General features: G+C 52.5%; 1 protein-coding gene across 1 annotated transcript in view; it reads left to right on the forward strand.

Annotated features, from left to right (window-relative positions):
* The window catches only part of LOC132382973 (neuronal pentraxin-2-like), a 67,623-nt gene that overhangs the window by 30,694 nt on the left and 15,994 nt on the right, over nt 1-20,935 (forward strand). The window contains exon 2 of the mRNA XM_059953592.1: nt 18,973-19,195. Coding sequence (XP_059809575.1) covers nt 18,973-19,195 — 223 coding nt within the window. The remainder of the gene's footprint in view (nt 1-18,972; nt 19,196-20,935) is intronic.

The following is a 20,935-nucleotide window of genomic DNA, read 5'->3' on the forward strand; positions in this document are numbered from 1 at the left end:
TTTTAGCTGGGTCAACCTTGTCGGCCGAATGGCCTGTTCCTGAGCTTAATAATAAGTCCTGTGACATAGTACGAGGAGAGGCTGGTCATAAGAGGGGAGACCTGATAAAAGTTTATAAAATTCCGAGGGACGTAGTATTTAAGAAACTCTGGCACAGGCAGATAGATGAGAGAGAAATGGAGGGCGGAATAGGAGGGTAGGGTTGGACTGATCTTAGAGTAGGTTAACAGGTGGCACAACATTGTGGGCTGAAGGGCCGCTGCAGTATTGTACTGTTGTAAGTTCTATCTGCTAAGTAAATATCAGCATGAATTGTGTAGGAGGTGCTGCACGGTGGAGTAAAAAGTCTATTTCGTTTCTAATTTTCATGGCCTTCTTCATTCCCTTAGCACAGCAGTGTCATTTCAAAGGGCGCCTCGCCAGGTGTAAAATTCTCCAGGATAAGCGGGGGCCGTTGGAGAAGGGCTTCACGTTCAGTTCCTGTGACGTGCTGCAGACCTGCTGCACTAGTGAAGCGGAAGGCAGATGGAGCCTCGGTGAGCGGGATGTGACTCAGCTCAGGGGCTGCCAGGGAGTCCATCTGCCGCCTTTCACTCTGACTGAGGGTGGTGCCAATCTGTGCCAGGCCGACAAAAGCAAAAAGCCAGTGTGGTTCATGCTCACACACAAAACTCTCCCACAGCCTTTGAAATCGTGATTTACAATGAGCACAGAATAACTTAATGGAGTCAATAAAGAGCTGTAAAATGCAGCATTGTACGGTCAACATTCCCCACAGTTCACACTCACATACCTCACTAACAGACACAGAACTTGATATCTCACATCAAAATACATTCTCCAGTGTCGCTGACTCCACTGTCAGACACACCTCACTGTCACACACACCTCACTGTCACACCCACCTCACTGTCACACCCACCTCACTGTCAGACACACCTCACTGTCACACCCACCTCACTGTCAGACTCACCTCACTGTCACACACACCTCACTGTCACACACACCTCACTGTCACACCCACCTCACTGTCACACACACCTCACTGTCACACCCACCTCACTGTCACACCCACCTCACTGTCACACACACCTCACTGTCACACACACCTCACTGTCACACACACCTCACTGTCACACCCACCTCACTGTCACACCCACCTCACTGTCAGACACACCTCACTGTCACACCCACCTCACTGTCAGACTCACCTCACTGTCACACACACCTCACTGTCACACACACCTCACTGTCACACCCACCTCACTGTCACACACACCTCACTGTCACACACACCTCACTGTCACACACACCTCACTGTCAGACTCACCTCACTGTCACACACACCTCACTGTCACACACACCTCACTATCACACCCACCTCACTGTCACACCCACCTCACTGTCAGACACACCTCACTGTCACACACACCTCACTATCACACCCACCTCACTGTCACACCCACCTCACTGTCAGACACACCTCACTGTCACACACACCTCACTGTCACACACACCTCACTGTCACACCCACCTCACTGTCACACACACCTCACTGTCACACACACCTCACTGTCACACCCACCTCACTGTCACACACACCTCACTGTCACACACACCTCACTGTCAGACACACCTCACTGTCACACCCACCTCACTGTCACACACACCTCACTGTCACACACACCTCACTGTCAGACACACCTCACTGTCACACCCACCTCACTGTCACACACACCTCACTGTCACACACACCTCACTGTCACACCCACCTCACTGTCACACCCACCTCACTGTCACACACACCTCACTGTCACACACACCTCACTGTCACACACACCTCACTGTCACACCCACCTCACTGTCACACACACCTCACTGTCACACACACCTCACTGTCAGACACACCTCACTGTCACACCCACCTCACTGTCACACCCACCTCACTGTCAGACACACCTCACTGTCACACACACCTCACTGTCAGACCCACCTCACTGTCACACACACCTCACTATCACACACACCTCACTGTCACACCCACCTCACTGTCAGACCCACCTCACTGTCACACCCACCTCACTGTCACACACACCTCACTGTCACACACACCTCACTGTCAGACCCACCTCACTGTCAGACACACACCTCACTGTCACACACACACCTCACTGTCAGACCCACCTCACTGTCACACCCACCTCACTGTCACACACACCTCACTGTCAGACCCACCTCACTGTCACACACACCTCACTGTCACACACACCTCACTGTCAGACACACACCTCACTGTCACACACACCTCACTGTCAGACACACACCTCACTGTCACACCCACCTCACTGTCAGACCCACCTCACTGTCACACACACCTCACTGTCACACACACCTCACTGTCAGACACACCTCACTGTCACACACACCTCACTGTCAGACCCACCTCACTGTCACACCCACCTCACTGTCACACACACCTCACTGTCACACACACCTCACTGTCACACACACCTCACTGTCACACACACCTCACTGTCAGACCCACCTCACTGTCACACCCACCTCACTGTCACACCCACCTCACTGTCACACACACCTCACTGTCACACACACCTCACTGTCAGACACACCTCACTGTCACACACACCTCACTGTCACACACACCTCACTGTCACACACACCTCACTGTCAGACACACCTCACTGTCACACACACCTCACTGTCACACACACCTCACTGTCACACCCACCTCACTGTCACACCAACCTCACTGTCACACACACCTCACTGTCAAACCCACCTCACTGTCACACCCACCTCACTGTCACACCCACCTCACTGTCACTCACACCTCACTGTCACACCCACCTCACTGTCACACACATCTCACTGTCACACACACCTCACTGTCACACACACCTCACTGTCAGACACACCTCACTGTCACACACACCTCACTGTCACACACACCTCACTGTCACACACACCTCACTGTCAGACTCACCTCACTGTCACACCCACCTCACTGTCACACACACCTCACTGTCACACACACCTCACTGTCAGACCCACCTCACTGTCACACACACCTCACTGTCACACACACCTCACTGTCAGACACACCTCACTGTCAGACACACACCTCACTGTCACACACACCTCACTATCACACACACCTCACTGTCACACACACCTCACTGTCTCACCCACCTCACTGTCACACACACCTCACTGTCACACACACACCTCACTGTCAGACTCACCTCACTGTCAGACACACCTCACTGTCACACACACCTCACTGTCAGACACACACCTCACTGTCAGACACACCTCACTGTCAGACACACACCTCACTGTCACACACACACCTCACTGTCAGACACACCTCACTGTCACACACACCTCACTGTCAGACACACACCTCACTGTCAGACACACCTCACTGTCAGACACACACCTCACTGTCAGACACACCTCACTGTCAGACACACCTCACTGTCAGACACAGCTCACTGTCACACACACCTCACTGTCACACACACCTCACTGTCAGACACAGCTCACTGTCAGACACAGCTCACTGTCAGACACAGCTCACTGTCACACACACCTCACTGTCACACACACCTCACTGTCAGACACAGCTCACTGTCACACACACCTCACTGTCACACACACACCTCACTGTCACACACACCTCACTGTCAGACACAGCTCACTGTCACACACACCTCACTGTCACACACACACCTCACTGTCAGACACACCTCACTGTCACACACACCTCACTGTCAGACACACACCTCACTGTCAGACACACCTCACTGTCAGACACACACCTCACTGTCAGACACACCTCACTGTCAGACACACCTCACTGTCAGACACAGCTCACTGTCACACACACCTCACTGTCACACACACCTCACTGTCAGACACAGCTCACTGTCACACACACCTCACTGTCAGACACAGCTCACTGTCACACACACCTCACTGTCAGACACAGCTCACTGTCACACACACCTCACTGTCAGACACAGCTCACTGTCACACACACCTCACTGTCACACACACCTCACTGTCACACACACCTCACTGTCACACACACCTCACTGTCAGACACAGCTCACTGTCACACACACCTCACTGTCACACACACCTCACTGTCACACACACCTCACTGTCACACCCACCTCACTGTCACACACACCTCACTGTCACACACACCTCACTGACAGACACAGCTCACTGTCACACACACCTCACTGTCACACACACCTCACTGTCAGACACAGCTCACTGTCACACACACCTCACTGTCACACACACCTCACTGTCAGACACAGCTCACTGTCACACACACCTCACTGTCACACCCACCTCACTGTCAGACACACACCTCACTGTCAGACACACCTCACTGTCAGACACACCTCACTGTCACACACACCTCACTGTCAAACCCACCTCACTGTCACTCACAGCTCACTGTCACACACACCTCACTGTCACACACACCTCACTGTCACACACACCTCACTGTCAGACACAGCTCACTGTCACACACACCTCACTGTCAGACACACCTCACTGTCACACACACCTCACTGTCACACCCACCTCACTGTCACACCCACCTCACTGTCAGACACACACCTCACTGTCACACACACCTCACTGTCACACCCACCTCACTGTCACACACACCTCACTGTCATACCCACCTCACTGTCACACACACCTCACTGTCACACACAGCTCACTGTCAGACACACCTCACTGTCAGACACACCTCACTGTCAGACACACACCTCACTGTCAGACACACCTCACTGTCAGACACACCTCACTGTCAGACACACCTCACTGTCACACACACCTCACTGTCAGACACACACCTCACTGTCACACACACCTCACTGTCACACCCACCTCACTGTCAGACACACCTCACTGTCAGACACACCTCACTGTCACACACACCTCACTGTCACACACACCTCACTGTCACACCCACCTCACTGTCACACACACCTCACTGTCAGACACACACCTCACTGTCAGACCCACCTCACTGTCAGACACACCTCACTGTCACACACACCTCACTGTCACACCCACCTCACTGTCAGACACACCTCACTGTCACACACACCTCACTGTCACACACACCTCACTGTCACACACACCTCACTGTCACACACACCTCACTGTCACACACACCTCACTGTCACACACACCTCACTGTCAGACACACCTCACTGTCACACCCACCTCACTGTCACACACACCTCACTGTCACACACACCTCACTGTCACACCCACCTCACTGTCACACACACCTCACTGTCACACCCACCTCACTGTCACACACACCTCACTGTCACACCCACCTCACTGTCACACACACCTCACTGTCACACACACCTCACTGTCACACACACCTCACTGTCACACCCACCTCACTGTCACACACACCTCACTGTCACACACACCTCACTATCACACACACCTCACTGTCACACCCACCTCACTGTCAGACCCACCTCACTGTCACACCCACCTCACTGTCACACACACCTCACTGTCACACACACCTCACTGTCAGACCCACCTCACTGTCAGACACACACCTCACTGTCACACACACACCTCACTGTCAGACCCACCTCACTGTCACACCCACCTCACTGTCACACACACCTCACTGTCAGACCCACCTCACTGTCACACACACCTCACTGTCACACACACCTCACTGTCAGACACACACCTCACTGTCACACACACCTCACTGTCAGACACACACCTCACTGTCACACCCACCTCACTGTCAGACCCACCTCACTGTCAGACCCACCTCACTGTCACACACACCTCACTGTCACACACACCTCACTGTCACACATACCTCACTGTCAGACCCACCTCACTGTCACACCCACCTCACTGTCACACACACCTCACTGTCACACACACCTCACTGTCACACACACCTCACTGTCACACACACCTCACTGTCAGACCCACCTCACTGTCACACCCACCTCACTGTCACACCCACCTCACTGTCACACACACCTCACTGTCACACACACCTCACTGTCAGACACACCTCACTGTCACACACACCTCACTGTCACACACACCTCACTGTCACACACACCTCACTGTCACACACACCTCACTGTCACACACACCTCACTGTCACACACACCTCACTGTCACACCCACCTCACTGTCACACACACCTCACTGTCAAACCCACCTCACTGTCACACCCACCTCACTGTCACACCCACCTCACTGTCACACACACCTCACTGTCACACCCACCTCACTGTCACACACATCTCACTGTCACACACACCTCACTGTCACACACACCTCACTGTCAGACACACCTCACTGTCACACACACCTCACTGTCACACACACCTCACTGTCACACACACCTCACTGTCAGACTCACCTCACTGTCACACCCACCTCACTGTCACACACACCTCACTGTCACACACACCTCACTGTCAGACCCACCTCACTGTCACACACACCTCACTGTCACACACACCTCACTGTCAGACACACCTCACTGTCAGACACACACCTCACTGTCACACACACCTCACTATCACACACACCTCACTGTCACACACACCTCACTGTCTCACCCACCTCACTGTCACACACACCTCACTGTCACACACACACCTCACTGTCAGACTCACCTCACTGTCAGACACACCTCACTGTCACACACACCTCACTGTCAGACACACACCTCACTGTCAGACACACCTCACTGTCAGACACACACCTCACTGTCACACACACACCTCACTGTCAGACACACCTCACTGTCAGACACACCTCACTGTCAGACACAGCTCACTGTCACACACACCTCACTGTCAGACACAGCTCACTGTCACACACACCTCACTGTCAGACACAGCTCACTGTCACACACACCTCACTGTCACACACACACCTCACTGTCAGACACACCTCACTGTCACACACACCTCACTGTCAGACACACACCTCACTGTCAGACACACCTCACTGTCAGACACACACCTCACTGTCAGACACACCTCACTGTCAGACACACCTCACTGTCAGACACAGCTCACTGTCACACACACCTCACTGTCACACACACCTCACTGTCAGACACAGCTCACTGTCACACACACCTCACTGTCAGACACACCTCACTGTCAGACACACCTCACTGTCAGACACACACCTCACTGTCAGACACACCTCACTGTCAGACACACCTCACTGTCAGACACACCTCACTGTCACACACACCTCACTGTCACACACACCTCACTGTCAGACACAGCTCACTGTCACACACACCTCACTGTCAGACACAGCTCACTGTCACACACACCTCACTGTCAGACACAGCTCACTGTCACACACACCTCACTGTCAGACACAGCTCACTGTCACACACACCTCACTGTCAGACACAGCTCACTGTCACACACACCTCACTGTCAGACACAGCTCACTGTCACACACACCTCACTGTCAGACACAGCTCACTGTCACACACACCTCACTGTCACACACACCTCACTGTCACACACACCTCACTGTCACACCCACCTCACTGTCACACACGCCTCACTGTCACACACACCTCACTGTCAGACACAGCTCACTGTCACACACACCTCACTGTCACACACACCTCACTGTCAGACACAGCTCACTGTCACACACACCTCACTGTCACACCCACCTCACTGTCAGACACACACCTCACTGTCAGACACAGCTCACTGTCAGACACACCTCACTGTCACACACACCTCACTGTCAAACCCACCTCACTGTCACTCACAGCTCACTGTCACACACACCTCACTGTCACACACACCTCACTGTCACACACACCTCACTGTCAGACACACCTCACTGTCAGACACACACCTCACTGTCACACACACCTCACTGTCACACCCACCTCACTGTCACACACACCTCACTGTCACACCCACCTCACTGTCACACACACCTCACTGTCACACACAGCTCACTGTCAGACACACCTCACTGTCAGACACACCTCACTGTCAGACACACACCTCACTGTCAGACACACCTCACTGTCAGACACACCTCACTGTCAGACACACCTCACTGTCACACACACCTCACTGTCACACACACCTCACTGTCAGACACAGCTCACTGTCACACACACCTCACTGTCAGACACAGCTCACTGTCACACACACCTCACTGTCAGACACACACCTCACTGTCACACACACCTCACTGTCACACCCACCTCACTGTCAGACACAGCTCACTGTCACACCCACCTCACTGTCACACACACCTCACTGTCAGACACAGCTCACTGTCACACACACCTCACTGTCACACACACCTCACTGTCACACACACCTCACTGTCACACCCACCTCACTGTCACACACACCTCACTGTCACACACACCTCACTGTCAGACACAGCTCACTGTCACACACACCTCACTGTCACACACACCTCACTGTCACACACACCTCACTGTCACACACACCTCACTGTCAGACACACCTCACTGTCACACACACCTCACTGTCACACACACAGCTCACTGTCAGACACACACCTCACTGTCAGACACACCTCACTGTCAGACACAGCTCACTGTCACACACACCTCACTGTCAGACACAGCTCACTGTCACACACACAGCTCACTGTCACACACACCTCACTGTCACACACACCTCACTGTCACACACACCTCACTGTCACACCCACCTCACTGTCACACACACCTCACTGTCACACACACCTCACTGTCAGACACAGCTCACTGTCACACACACCTCACTGTCACACACACCTCACTGTCACACACACCTCACTGTCACACACACCTCACTGTCAGACACACCTCACTGTCACACACACCTCACTGTCAAACCCACCTCACTGTCACACACACCTCACTGTCACACACACCTCACTGTCAGACACAGCTCACTGTCACACACACCTCACTGTCAGACACACACCTCACTGTCACACACACCTCACTGTCACACCCACCTCACTGTCACACACACCTCACTGTCACACCCACCTCACTGTCACACACACCTCACTGTCACACACAGCTCACTGTCAGACACACCTCACTGTCAGACACACCTCACTGTCAGACACACACCTCACTGTCAGACACACCTCACTGTCAGACACACCTCACTGTCAGACACACCTCACTGTCACACACACCTCACTGTCAGACACACCTCACTGTCACACACACCTCACTGTCACACACACCTCACTGTCAGACACACCTCACTGTCAGACACACACCTCACTGTCAGACACACCTCACTGTCACACACACCTCACTGTCAGACACACCTCACTGTCAGACACACCTCACTGTCACACACACCTCACTGTCACAGATACCTCACTGTCACACACACCTCACTGTCACACACACCTCACTGTCACACACACCTCACAATCGGACACACCTCACTGTCACACACACCTCACTGTCACACCCACCTCACTGTCAGACACACCTCACTGTCACACACACCTCACTGTCAGACACACCTCACTGTCAGACACACCTCACTGTCAGACACACCTCACTGTCAGACACACCTGACTGTCACACACACCTCACTGTCACAGATACCTCACTGTCACACACACCTCACTGTCACACACACCTCACAATCGGACACACCTCACTGACACACACACCTCACAATCGGACACACCTCACTGTCACACACACCTCACTGTCAGACACACCTCACAGTCACACACACCTCACTGTCAGACACACCTCACTGTCACACACACCTCACTGTCAGACACAGCTCACTGTCACACACACCTCACTGTCAGACACACCTCACTGACACACACACCTCACAATCGGACACACCTCACTGTCAGACACACCTCACTGTCACACACACCTCACTGTCACACACACCTCACTGTCACACCCACCTCACTGTCACACCCACCTCACTGTCACACCCACCTCACTGTCAGACACACCTCACTGTCACACCCACCTCACTGTCAGACACACCTCACTGTCACACACACCTCACTGTCACACACACCTCACTGTCACACACACCTCACTGTCAGACACACACCTCACTGTCAGACACACCTCACTGTCAGACACACACCTCACTGTCAGACACACCTCACTGTCAGACACACCTCACTGTCACACACACCTCACTGTCAGACACAGCTCACTGTCACACACACCTCACTGTCAGACACACACCTCACTGTCAGACACAGCTCACTGTCACACACACCTCACTGTCAGACACACACCTCACTGTCACACCCACCTCACTGTCACACACACCTCACTGTCACACCCACCTCACAGTCACACACACCTCACTGTCACACACAGCTCACTGTCACAAACACCTCACTGTCACACACACCTCACTGTCAGACACACCTCACTGTCAGACACACACCTCACTGTCAGACACACCTCACTGTCACACACACCTCACTGTCAGACACACCTCACTGTCAGACACACCTCACTGTCACACACACCTCACTGTCACAGATACCTCACTGTCACACCCACCTCACTGTCACACACACCTCACAATCGGACACACCTCACTGTCACACACACCTCACTGACACACACACCTGACAATCGGACACACCTCACTGTCACACACACCTCACTGACACACACACCTCACAGTCACACACACCTCACTGTCACACACACCTCACTGTCACACACACCTCACTGACACACACACCTCACAATCGGACACACCTCACTGTCACACACACCTCACTGTCACACACACCTCACTGTCACACACACCTCACTGTCACACCCACCTCACTGTCACACACACCTCACTGACACACACACCTCACAATCGGACACACCTCACTGTCACACACACCTCACAGTCACACACACCTCACTGTCAGACACACCTCACTGTCACACACACCTCACTGTCAGACTCACCTCACTGTCACACACACCTCACTGTCACACACACCTCACTGTCACACACACCTCACTATCACACACACCTCACTGTCACACACACCTCACTGTCACACACACCTCACTGTCACACACACCTCACTGTCACACACACCTCACTGTCACACACACACCTCACTATCACACACACCTCACTGTCAGACACACCTCACTGTCACACACACCTCACTGTCAGACACACCTCACTGTCACACACACCTCACTGTCAGACACACCTCATTGTCACACACACCTCACTGTCACACACACCTCACTGTCAGACACAGCTCACTGTCACACACACCTCACTGTCACACACACCTCACTGTCAGACACAGCTCACTGTCACACACACCTCACTGTCAGACACAGCTCACTGTCACACACACCTCACTGTCACACCCACCTCACTGTCAGACACACACCTCACTGTCAGACACACACCTCACTGTCAGACACAGCTCACTGTCAGACACACCTCACTGTCACACACACCTCACTGTCAAACCCACCTCACTGTCACTCACAGCTCACTGTCACACACACCTCACTGTCACACACACCTCACTGTCACACACACCTCACTGTCAGACACAGCTCACTGTCAGACACACCTCACTGTCACACCCACCTCACTGTCACACACACCTCACTATCACACACACCTCACTGTCACACACACCTCACTGTCAGACACACCTCACTGTCACACACACCTCACTGTCAAACCCACCTCACTGTCACTCACAGCTCACTGTCACACACACCTCACTGTCACACCCACCTCACTGTCACACACACCTCACTGTCACACACACCTCACTGTCAGACACACACCTCACTGTCACACACACCTCACTGTCACACCCACCTCACTGTCACACACACCTCACTGTCAGACACAGCTCACTGTCAGACACACCTCACTGTCACACACAGCTCACTGTCAGACACACCTCACTGTCAGACACACCTCACTGTCAGACACACACCTCACTGTCAGACACACCTCACTGTCAGACACACCTCACTGTCAGACACAGCTCACTGTCAGACACAGCTCACTGTCACTCACACCTCACTGTCAGACACAGCTCACTGTCACACACACCTCACTGTCACACCCACCTCACTGTCACACACACCTCACTGTCACACACACCTCACTGTCAGACACAGCTCACTGTCAGACACACCTCACTGTCACACACACCTCACTGTCACTCACACCTCACTGTCAGACACACCTCACTGTCACACACACCTCACTGTCAGACACAGCTCGCTGTCACACACACCTCACTGTCACACACACCTCACTGTCAGACACAGCTCACTGTCACACACACCTCACTGTCACACACACCTCACTGTCACACACACCTCACTGTCAGACACAGCTCACTGTCACACACACCTCACTGTCAGACACACACCTCACTGTCACACACACCTCACTGTCACACCCACCTCACTGTCACACACACCTCACTGTCACACCCACCTCACTGTCACACACACCTCACTGTCACACACAGCTCACTGTCAGACACACCTCACTGTCAGACACACCTCACTGTCAGACACACACCTCACTGTCAGACACACCTCACTGTCAGACACACCTCACTGTCAGACACACCTCACTGTCACACACACCTCACTGTCACACACACCTCACTGTCAGACACAGCTCACTGTCACACACACCTCACTGTCAGACACAGCTCACTGTCACACACACCTCACTGTCAGACACACACCTCACTGTCACACACACCTCACTGTCACACACACCTCACTGTCAGACACAGCTCACTGTCACACACACCTCACTGTCACACCCACCTCACTGTCAGACACACACCTCACTGTCAGACACAGCTCACTGTCAGACACACCTCACTGTCACACACACCTCACTGTCAAACCCACCTCACTGTCACTCACAGCTCACTGTCACACACACCTCACTGTCACACACACCTCACTGTCACACACACCTCACTGTCAGACACAGCTCACTGTCACACACACCTCACTGTCAGACACACACCTCACTGTCACACACACCTCACTGTCAGACACACCTCACTGTCACACACACCTCACTGTCAGACACACACCTCACTGTCACACACACACCTCACTGTCAGACACAGCTCGCTGTCACACACACCTCACTGTCACACACACCTCACTGTCAGACACAGCTCACTGTCACACACACCTCACTGTCACACACACCTCACTGTCACACACACCTCACTGTCAGACACAGCTCACTGTCACACACACCTCACTGTCAGACACACCTCACTGTCACACACACCTCACTGTCACACACACCTCACTGTCAGACACACCTCACTGTCACACACACCTCACTGTCACACACACCTCACTGTCACACACACCTCACTGTCAGACACAGCTCACTGTCACACACACCTCACTGTCACACACACCTCACTGTCACACACACCTCACTGTCACACACACCTCACTGTCAGACACACCTCACTATCACACACACCTCACTGTCAGACACAGCTCACTGTCACACACACCTCACTGTCAGACACACCTCACTGTCACACACACCTCACTGTCAGACACAGCTCACTGTCACACACACCTCACTGTCAGACACACACCTCACTGTCAGACACAGCTCACTGTCACACACACCTCACTGTCACACCCACCTCACTGTCAGACACACACCTCACTGTCAGACACAGCTCACTGTCAGACACACCTCACTGTCACACACACCTCACTGTCAAACCCACCTCACTGTCACTCACAGCTCACTGTCACACACACCTCACTGTCACACACACCTCACTGTCACACACACCTCACTGTCAGACACAGCTCACTGTCACACACACCTCACTGTCAGACACACACCTCACTGTCACACACACCTCACTGTCACACCCACCTCACTGTCACACACACCTCACTGTCACACCCACCTCACTGTCACACACACCTCACTGTCACACACAGCTCACTGTCAGACACACCTCACTGTCAGACACACCTCACTGTCAGACACACACCTCACTGTCAGACACACCTCACTGTCAGACACACCTCACTGTCAGACACACCTCACTGTCACACACACCTCACTGTCAGACACACCTCACTGTCACACACACCTCACTGTCTCACACACACCTCACTGTCACACCCACCTCACTGTCACACACACCTCACTGTCAGACACACCTCACTGTCAGACACACACCTCACTGTCAGACACACCTCACTGTCACACACACCTCACTGTCAGACACACCTCACTGTCAGACACACCTCACTGTCACACACACCTCACTGTCACAGATACCTCACTGTCACACACACCTCACTGTCACACACACCTCACTGTCACACACACCTCACAATCGGACACACCTCACTGTCACACACACCTCACTGTCACACCCACCTCACTGTCAGACACACCTCACTGTCACACACACCTCACTGTCAGACACACCTCACTGTCAGACACACCTCACTGTCAGACACACCTCACTGTCACACACACCTCACTGTCACAGATACCTCACTGTCACACACACCTCACTGTCACACACACCTCACAATCGGACACACCTCACTGACACACACACCTCACAATCGGACACACCTCACTGTCACACACACCTCACTGTCAGACACACCTCACAGTCACACACACCTCACTGTCAGACACACCTCACTGTCACACACACCTCACTGTCAGACACAGCTCACTGTCACACACACCTCACTGTCAGACACACCTCACTGACACACACACCTCACAATCGGACACACCTCACTGTCAGACACACCTCACTGTCACACACACCTCACTGTCACACACACCTCACTGTCACACCCACCTCACTGTCACACCCACCTCACTGTCACACCCACCTCACTGTCAGACACACCTCACTGTCACACCCACCTCACTGTCAGACACACCTCACTGACACACACACCTCACAATCGGACACACCTCACTGTCAGACACACCTCACTGTCACACACACCTCACTGTCACACACACCTCACTGTCACACCCACCTCACTGTCACACACACCTCACTGTCACACACACCTCACTGTCACACACACCTCACTGTCAGACACACACCTCACTGTCAGACACACCTCACTGTCAGACACACACCTCACTGTCAGACACACCTCACTGTCAGACACACCTCACTGTCACACACACCTCACTGTCAGACACAGCTCACTGTCACACACACCTCACTGTCAGACACACACCTCTCTGTCAGACACAGCTCACTGTCACACACACCTCACTGTCAGACACACACCTCACTGTCACACCCACCTCACTGTCACACACACCTCACTGTCACACCCACCTCACAGTCACACACACCTCACTGTCACACACAGCTCACTGTCACACACACCTCACTGTCACACACACCTCACTGTCAGACACACCTCACTGTCAGACACACACCTCACTGTCAGACACACCTCACTGTCACACACACCTCACTGTCAGACACACCTCACTGTCAGACACACCTCACTGTCACACACACCTCACTGTCACACCCACCTCACTGTCACACACACCTCACAATCGGACACACCTCACTGTCACACACACCTCACTGACACACACACCTGACAATCGGACACACCTCACTGTCACACACACCTCACTGACACACACACCTCACAGTCACACGCACCTCACTGTCACACACACCTCACTGTCACACACACCTCACTGACACACACACCTCACAATCGGACACACCTCACTGTCACACACACCTCACTGTCACACACACCTCACTGTCACACACACCTCACTGTCACAGCCACCTCACTGTCACACACACCTCACTGACACACACACCTCACAATCGGACACACCTCACTGTCACACACACCTCACAGTCACACACACCTCACTGTCAGACACACCTCACTGTCACACACACCTCACTGTCAGACTCACCTCACTGTCACACCCACCTCACTGTCACACACACCTCACTGTCACACACACCTCACTATCACACACACCTCACTGTCACACACACCTCACTGTCACACACACCTCACTGTCACACACACCTCACTGTCACACACACCTCACTGTCACACACACACCTCACTATCACACACACCTCACTGTCAGACACACCTCACTGTCACACACACCTCACTGTCAGACACACCTCACTGTCACACACACCTCACTGTCAGACACACCTCATTGTCACACACACCTCACTGTCAGACACACACCTCACTGTCAGACACAGCTCACTGTCACACACACCTCACTATCACACACACCTCACTGTCAGACACACCTCATTGTCACACACACCTCACTGTCAGACACACCTCATTGTCACACACACCTCACTGTCAGACACAGCTCACTGTCACACACACCTCACTATCACACACACCTCACTGTCAGACACACCTCACTGTCAGACACACCTCACTGTCACACACACCTCATTGTCACACACACCTCACTGTCACACACACCTCACTGTCACACCCACCTCACTGTCAGACTCACCTCATTGTCACACTCACCTCACTGTCAGACACACCTCACTGTCACACTCAGCTCACTATCACACACACCTCAATGTCACACTCACCTCACAGTCACACACACCTCACTGTCAGACACACCTCACTGTCAGACACACACCTCACTGACACACACACCTCACAATCGGACACACCTCTCTGTCAGACACACCTCACTGTCAGACACACCTCACTGTCACACACACCTCACTGTCACACACACACCTCACTGTCACACACACCTCACAATCGGACACACCTCTCTGTCAGACACACACCTCACTATCACACACACCTCACTGTCAGACACACCTCACTGCCAGACACACACCTCACTGTCAGACACACCTCACTGTCACACACACCTCACTGTCACACACACCTCAATGTCAGACACACCGCTCTGTCACACACACCTCACTGTCAGACACACACCTCACTGTCACAGATACCTCAGTGTCAGACACACACCTCACTGCCAGACACACAGCTCACTGTCAGACACACACCTCACTGTCACACACACACCTCACTGCCAGACACACACCTCACTGTCAGACACACACCTCACTGTCACACACACACCTCACTGCCAGACACACACCTCACTGTCACACACACACCTCACTGCCAGACACACACCTCACTGTCAGACACACCTCACAGTCACACACACCTCACTGTCACAGATACCTCACTGTCAGACACACACCTCACTGTCACACACACCTCACTGTCAGACACACCACACTGACACACACACACCTCACAGTCACACACACAGGTCACTGTCACACACACAACTCACTGTCACACACACCTCACTGTCAGACAGCCATCTGTGGGTCTTGGAAATGGGTGGTGGGAGGATCTCCCCAGGCAGACCGCTTGGCAATGTTTAGATGGTATGTTCGTGCATGGGTAAATATTTAAAAGAAACACGTGAATATTTAAAAGGGACCGTTGGGCTCCGCGGGGTGTAAATGCCATCATTGATAGAGATGGGAACATTTTGGTTTAATGTGTATTGTCTATATGTAGTGAAGTAATTGTGTTAGTCACTGTTTTGTATATATTGTATAGCACTGATATGTGTAATAAAGGAATTTTGTAAAAATATAATCACTGTTAGACTCACCCCTGACTGTCAGGCACACAGTCCACTGTTAGATACACACCCCACTGTTGGACACACAGCCCACGGTCAGACACAAAGTGCACTGGCAGTAACACAATCCACTGTTGGACACAAACCCCACTGTCAAACAAACAATTCACTGTCAGACACACACCCCACTGTTAGACACACAACCCACTGTCAGACATACGCCCTACAGTCAGACACATCCAGTAAGGAAGGGGGCATGGAGGGATGAGGATGTCCTAGTCAACTTGCTCCTGGGGCTGACGAAATCCGCCATCCGTGGGTCTTGGAAACGGGTGGTGGGAGGATCTCCCCGGGCAGACTGCCTGGCAATGTTTAGGGGGTATGTTCGTGCCCGGGTAACTATTGAAAAAGAACACGCGCAGTCCACAGCGGCCTTGGAGGAGTTTCGAGACCGTTGGGCTCCGCGGGGTGTAAATGCCATCGTAGATAGGGATGGCAACATTCTGGTGTAATGTCTATTGTCTATTTGTAGTGCAGTTATTGTGTTTGCCACTGTTTTGTATATATTGTATAGCACCGATATTTGTAATAAAGGATTTTGTAATTAAAAAAAAAATCCACTGTCAAACAAACACCTCACTGTCAAACACACAACCCACTGTCAGACATACGCCCTACAGTCAGACACACACGCTACAGTCAGACACAAAATCCACTGTCAAACAAACACCTCACTGTCAAACACACACCCCACTGTCAGACACACACCCCACTGTCAGACACACAACCCACTGTCAGACATACGCCCTACAGTCAGACACACACGCTACAGTCAGACACAAAATCCACTGTCAAACACACACCCCACTGTCAGACACACACCCCACTGTCAAACACACACCCCACTGTCAGATACATAACTCCCTCCTTGGCCATATGTATATCTTTTTATTCTGGCATCATCCCCTTTCTTCTTGGTCCTGAAGAAAGGTCTCGGCCCAAATCGGCAACTGTCTATTCCTTTCCATAGCTGCTGCCTGACCTGCTGAGTTCCTCCAGCATTCTGTGCATGTTGCTGTGTATTTCCAGCATCTTCTCATGTTTGTGATGTGACGTGCTACCATTCTTGTTCTGTTCTGTCTTGCCCGCCGACTAGGGGGAGCTGTTGTCCCGGGGCAATGGTTCCTCGACGACGCTGTCTGGCCTGCAGCAGGTCCACTTCTACCAGAAGATGCAGGAGCTGGAGGGCCAGCTGCTTTCGAAGCTCTCTGAGCTCGAGAGGGAGCGCTCCTTCCTGCAGAACAAGAGCGACCGGCAGAGGCACCGAATGGAGGAGCAGCTCCAAGCCCTTCACCAGCGCATCGACAATCTGGAGAAAGGTAAACACAGGTTCGGTCCTGGGGCACGGCGTGACGCCCGTTGTGTAACACCATCACGGAAGTTCGCTATCCGAGCCCCTCCTGAAAAATTTTCCGTGTCTTCTGGAGTTGACTCGTCTACAAAGTTCTGCAGGAATTCAGCATCTATGGAGGGGCATTTCAGGCTGATGGAAGTTTTCAACCCAAAAGGTCGACTGTTTATTCCCCTCCGTAGAAGCTGCCTGTCCTGCTGAGCTCCTCCAGTGTTTTGTGTGTGTTGCTCAAGGTTCCCAGCATCTGCAGGATCTTGTGTGTCTTCCAGTTTTTCATGAGGTGACCTTCCTTTTCCTCCAGGTCATCTCAAACTCTGCTGCCCATGTTTCATTCAATCATCCTTAAAAAAATACCTTTGTTATAAATTACGTTCTCCATTACTGCATCAAAATATAGACAAACAGTGACTAACACAACTAGTAACACAAACTAAATTAAAAGTCTTTCATCCTTATGGTGAATCATAAAAATTCTTATTCCCTGCAATTGGTCCATTGTTCCATTATCCCTCCCTGTGTCTGTCCACCCATACTAAGTCCTGACTGTCTGTGCTTCAGATTTAATATACACATTGGTTCATTTCCATAGACTCTGCCTGACCTGCTGAGTTCCTCCAGCATTTCGTGTGTGTGTTGCTGTTGGGACAGTCCCTCCTGTAGTTGCTGTCGGTGCTGGGGAGGGATGTGTCCACGGTAGACCGGACTGCAGCCTCTTGTGTTCCTGTGAGATGGAATGGGATCGGGAGAGAGTAGGTTGATGAGAAACACAAATAAAGATTGTAAGACCTTCCAAAGATACGTAAGATATGGGCGCCATGGTGACGTAGCAGTTAGTACGACACATTTACCCCTTGGGGGCGTTACGGGGTTCGGAGTTCAATTCCGGTGCCACCCATAAAGAGTCTGTATTCCCCCCCCCCCTCCGTGGAGTGCGTGGGTTTTCTCCAAGTGCTCCCGTTTCCTCCCACGCACCGGGTAGGTTAATTGGTCATGGTAAATTGTCCCATGATTAGGGTAATGTTAATCATGTTTGTTGGGGATCCCTGGGGCAGCGTGGCTTGAAGGGGCCACAAAGGCCTTCCCTGCACTGTGTCACCAAATAAATAAATGAAATAAATCTGAGGCCTCCGTCGGTCAGTGTTGACCATGGGTGTTGCATCCTGACCGTCTGCATTCACAAGCCTGGGCAGGACAATATGGAGGGCTCCCCCTCTCCATGATGAATCCAAAGGAACGCCAGAGACCGATACAGTTTGGCACCAGCAGCGGTCGCAGGAGTTGCCAGTCAGCGTTGAGCTCAATGTCGGACTACAAAAGAGACTCCATCTCCAGATTTTTCCCTCACAGTATAATCTCAAAGACTTCTCCGTGAGTGGGTATAACTGCAAGGCAGCGGAGGTTTGAGATCAGAGTTTTCCTCCTCCTAGAAGAGCTTCCAACCTCGGCTGATAAGCCGCGTCTGCCTGAAGCGACTGGTTTATAAGGTGCTAGTAACCCGCCTTCTCCTGTCAGTAGAAATGGTTCTGCTGGACTTGGTTGCTAAGGCTAGGGGCTGGACTGGTTGTCAGAGGCTACTTGAGGCACACACTATTGGGAGCATTTGATAGGTATGCATCTCACCCCAACCATGGACTTTTCACTCTCCTCCCATCCGATAGGTGCTACAGGAGCCTCCGCTCCCCACCAGCAGGCACAGGAAGAGCTTCTT

This window comes from Hypanus sabinus, chromosome 29 (genome assembly GCF_030144855.1).
Source record: "Hypanus sabinus isolate sHypSab1 chromosome 29, sHypSab1.hap1, whole genome shotgun sequence".
Lineage (NCBI taxonomy): Eukaryota > Metazoa > Chordata > Chondrichthyes > Myliobatiformes > Dasyatidae > Hypanus > Hypanus sabinus.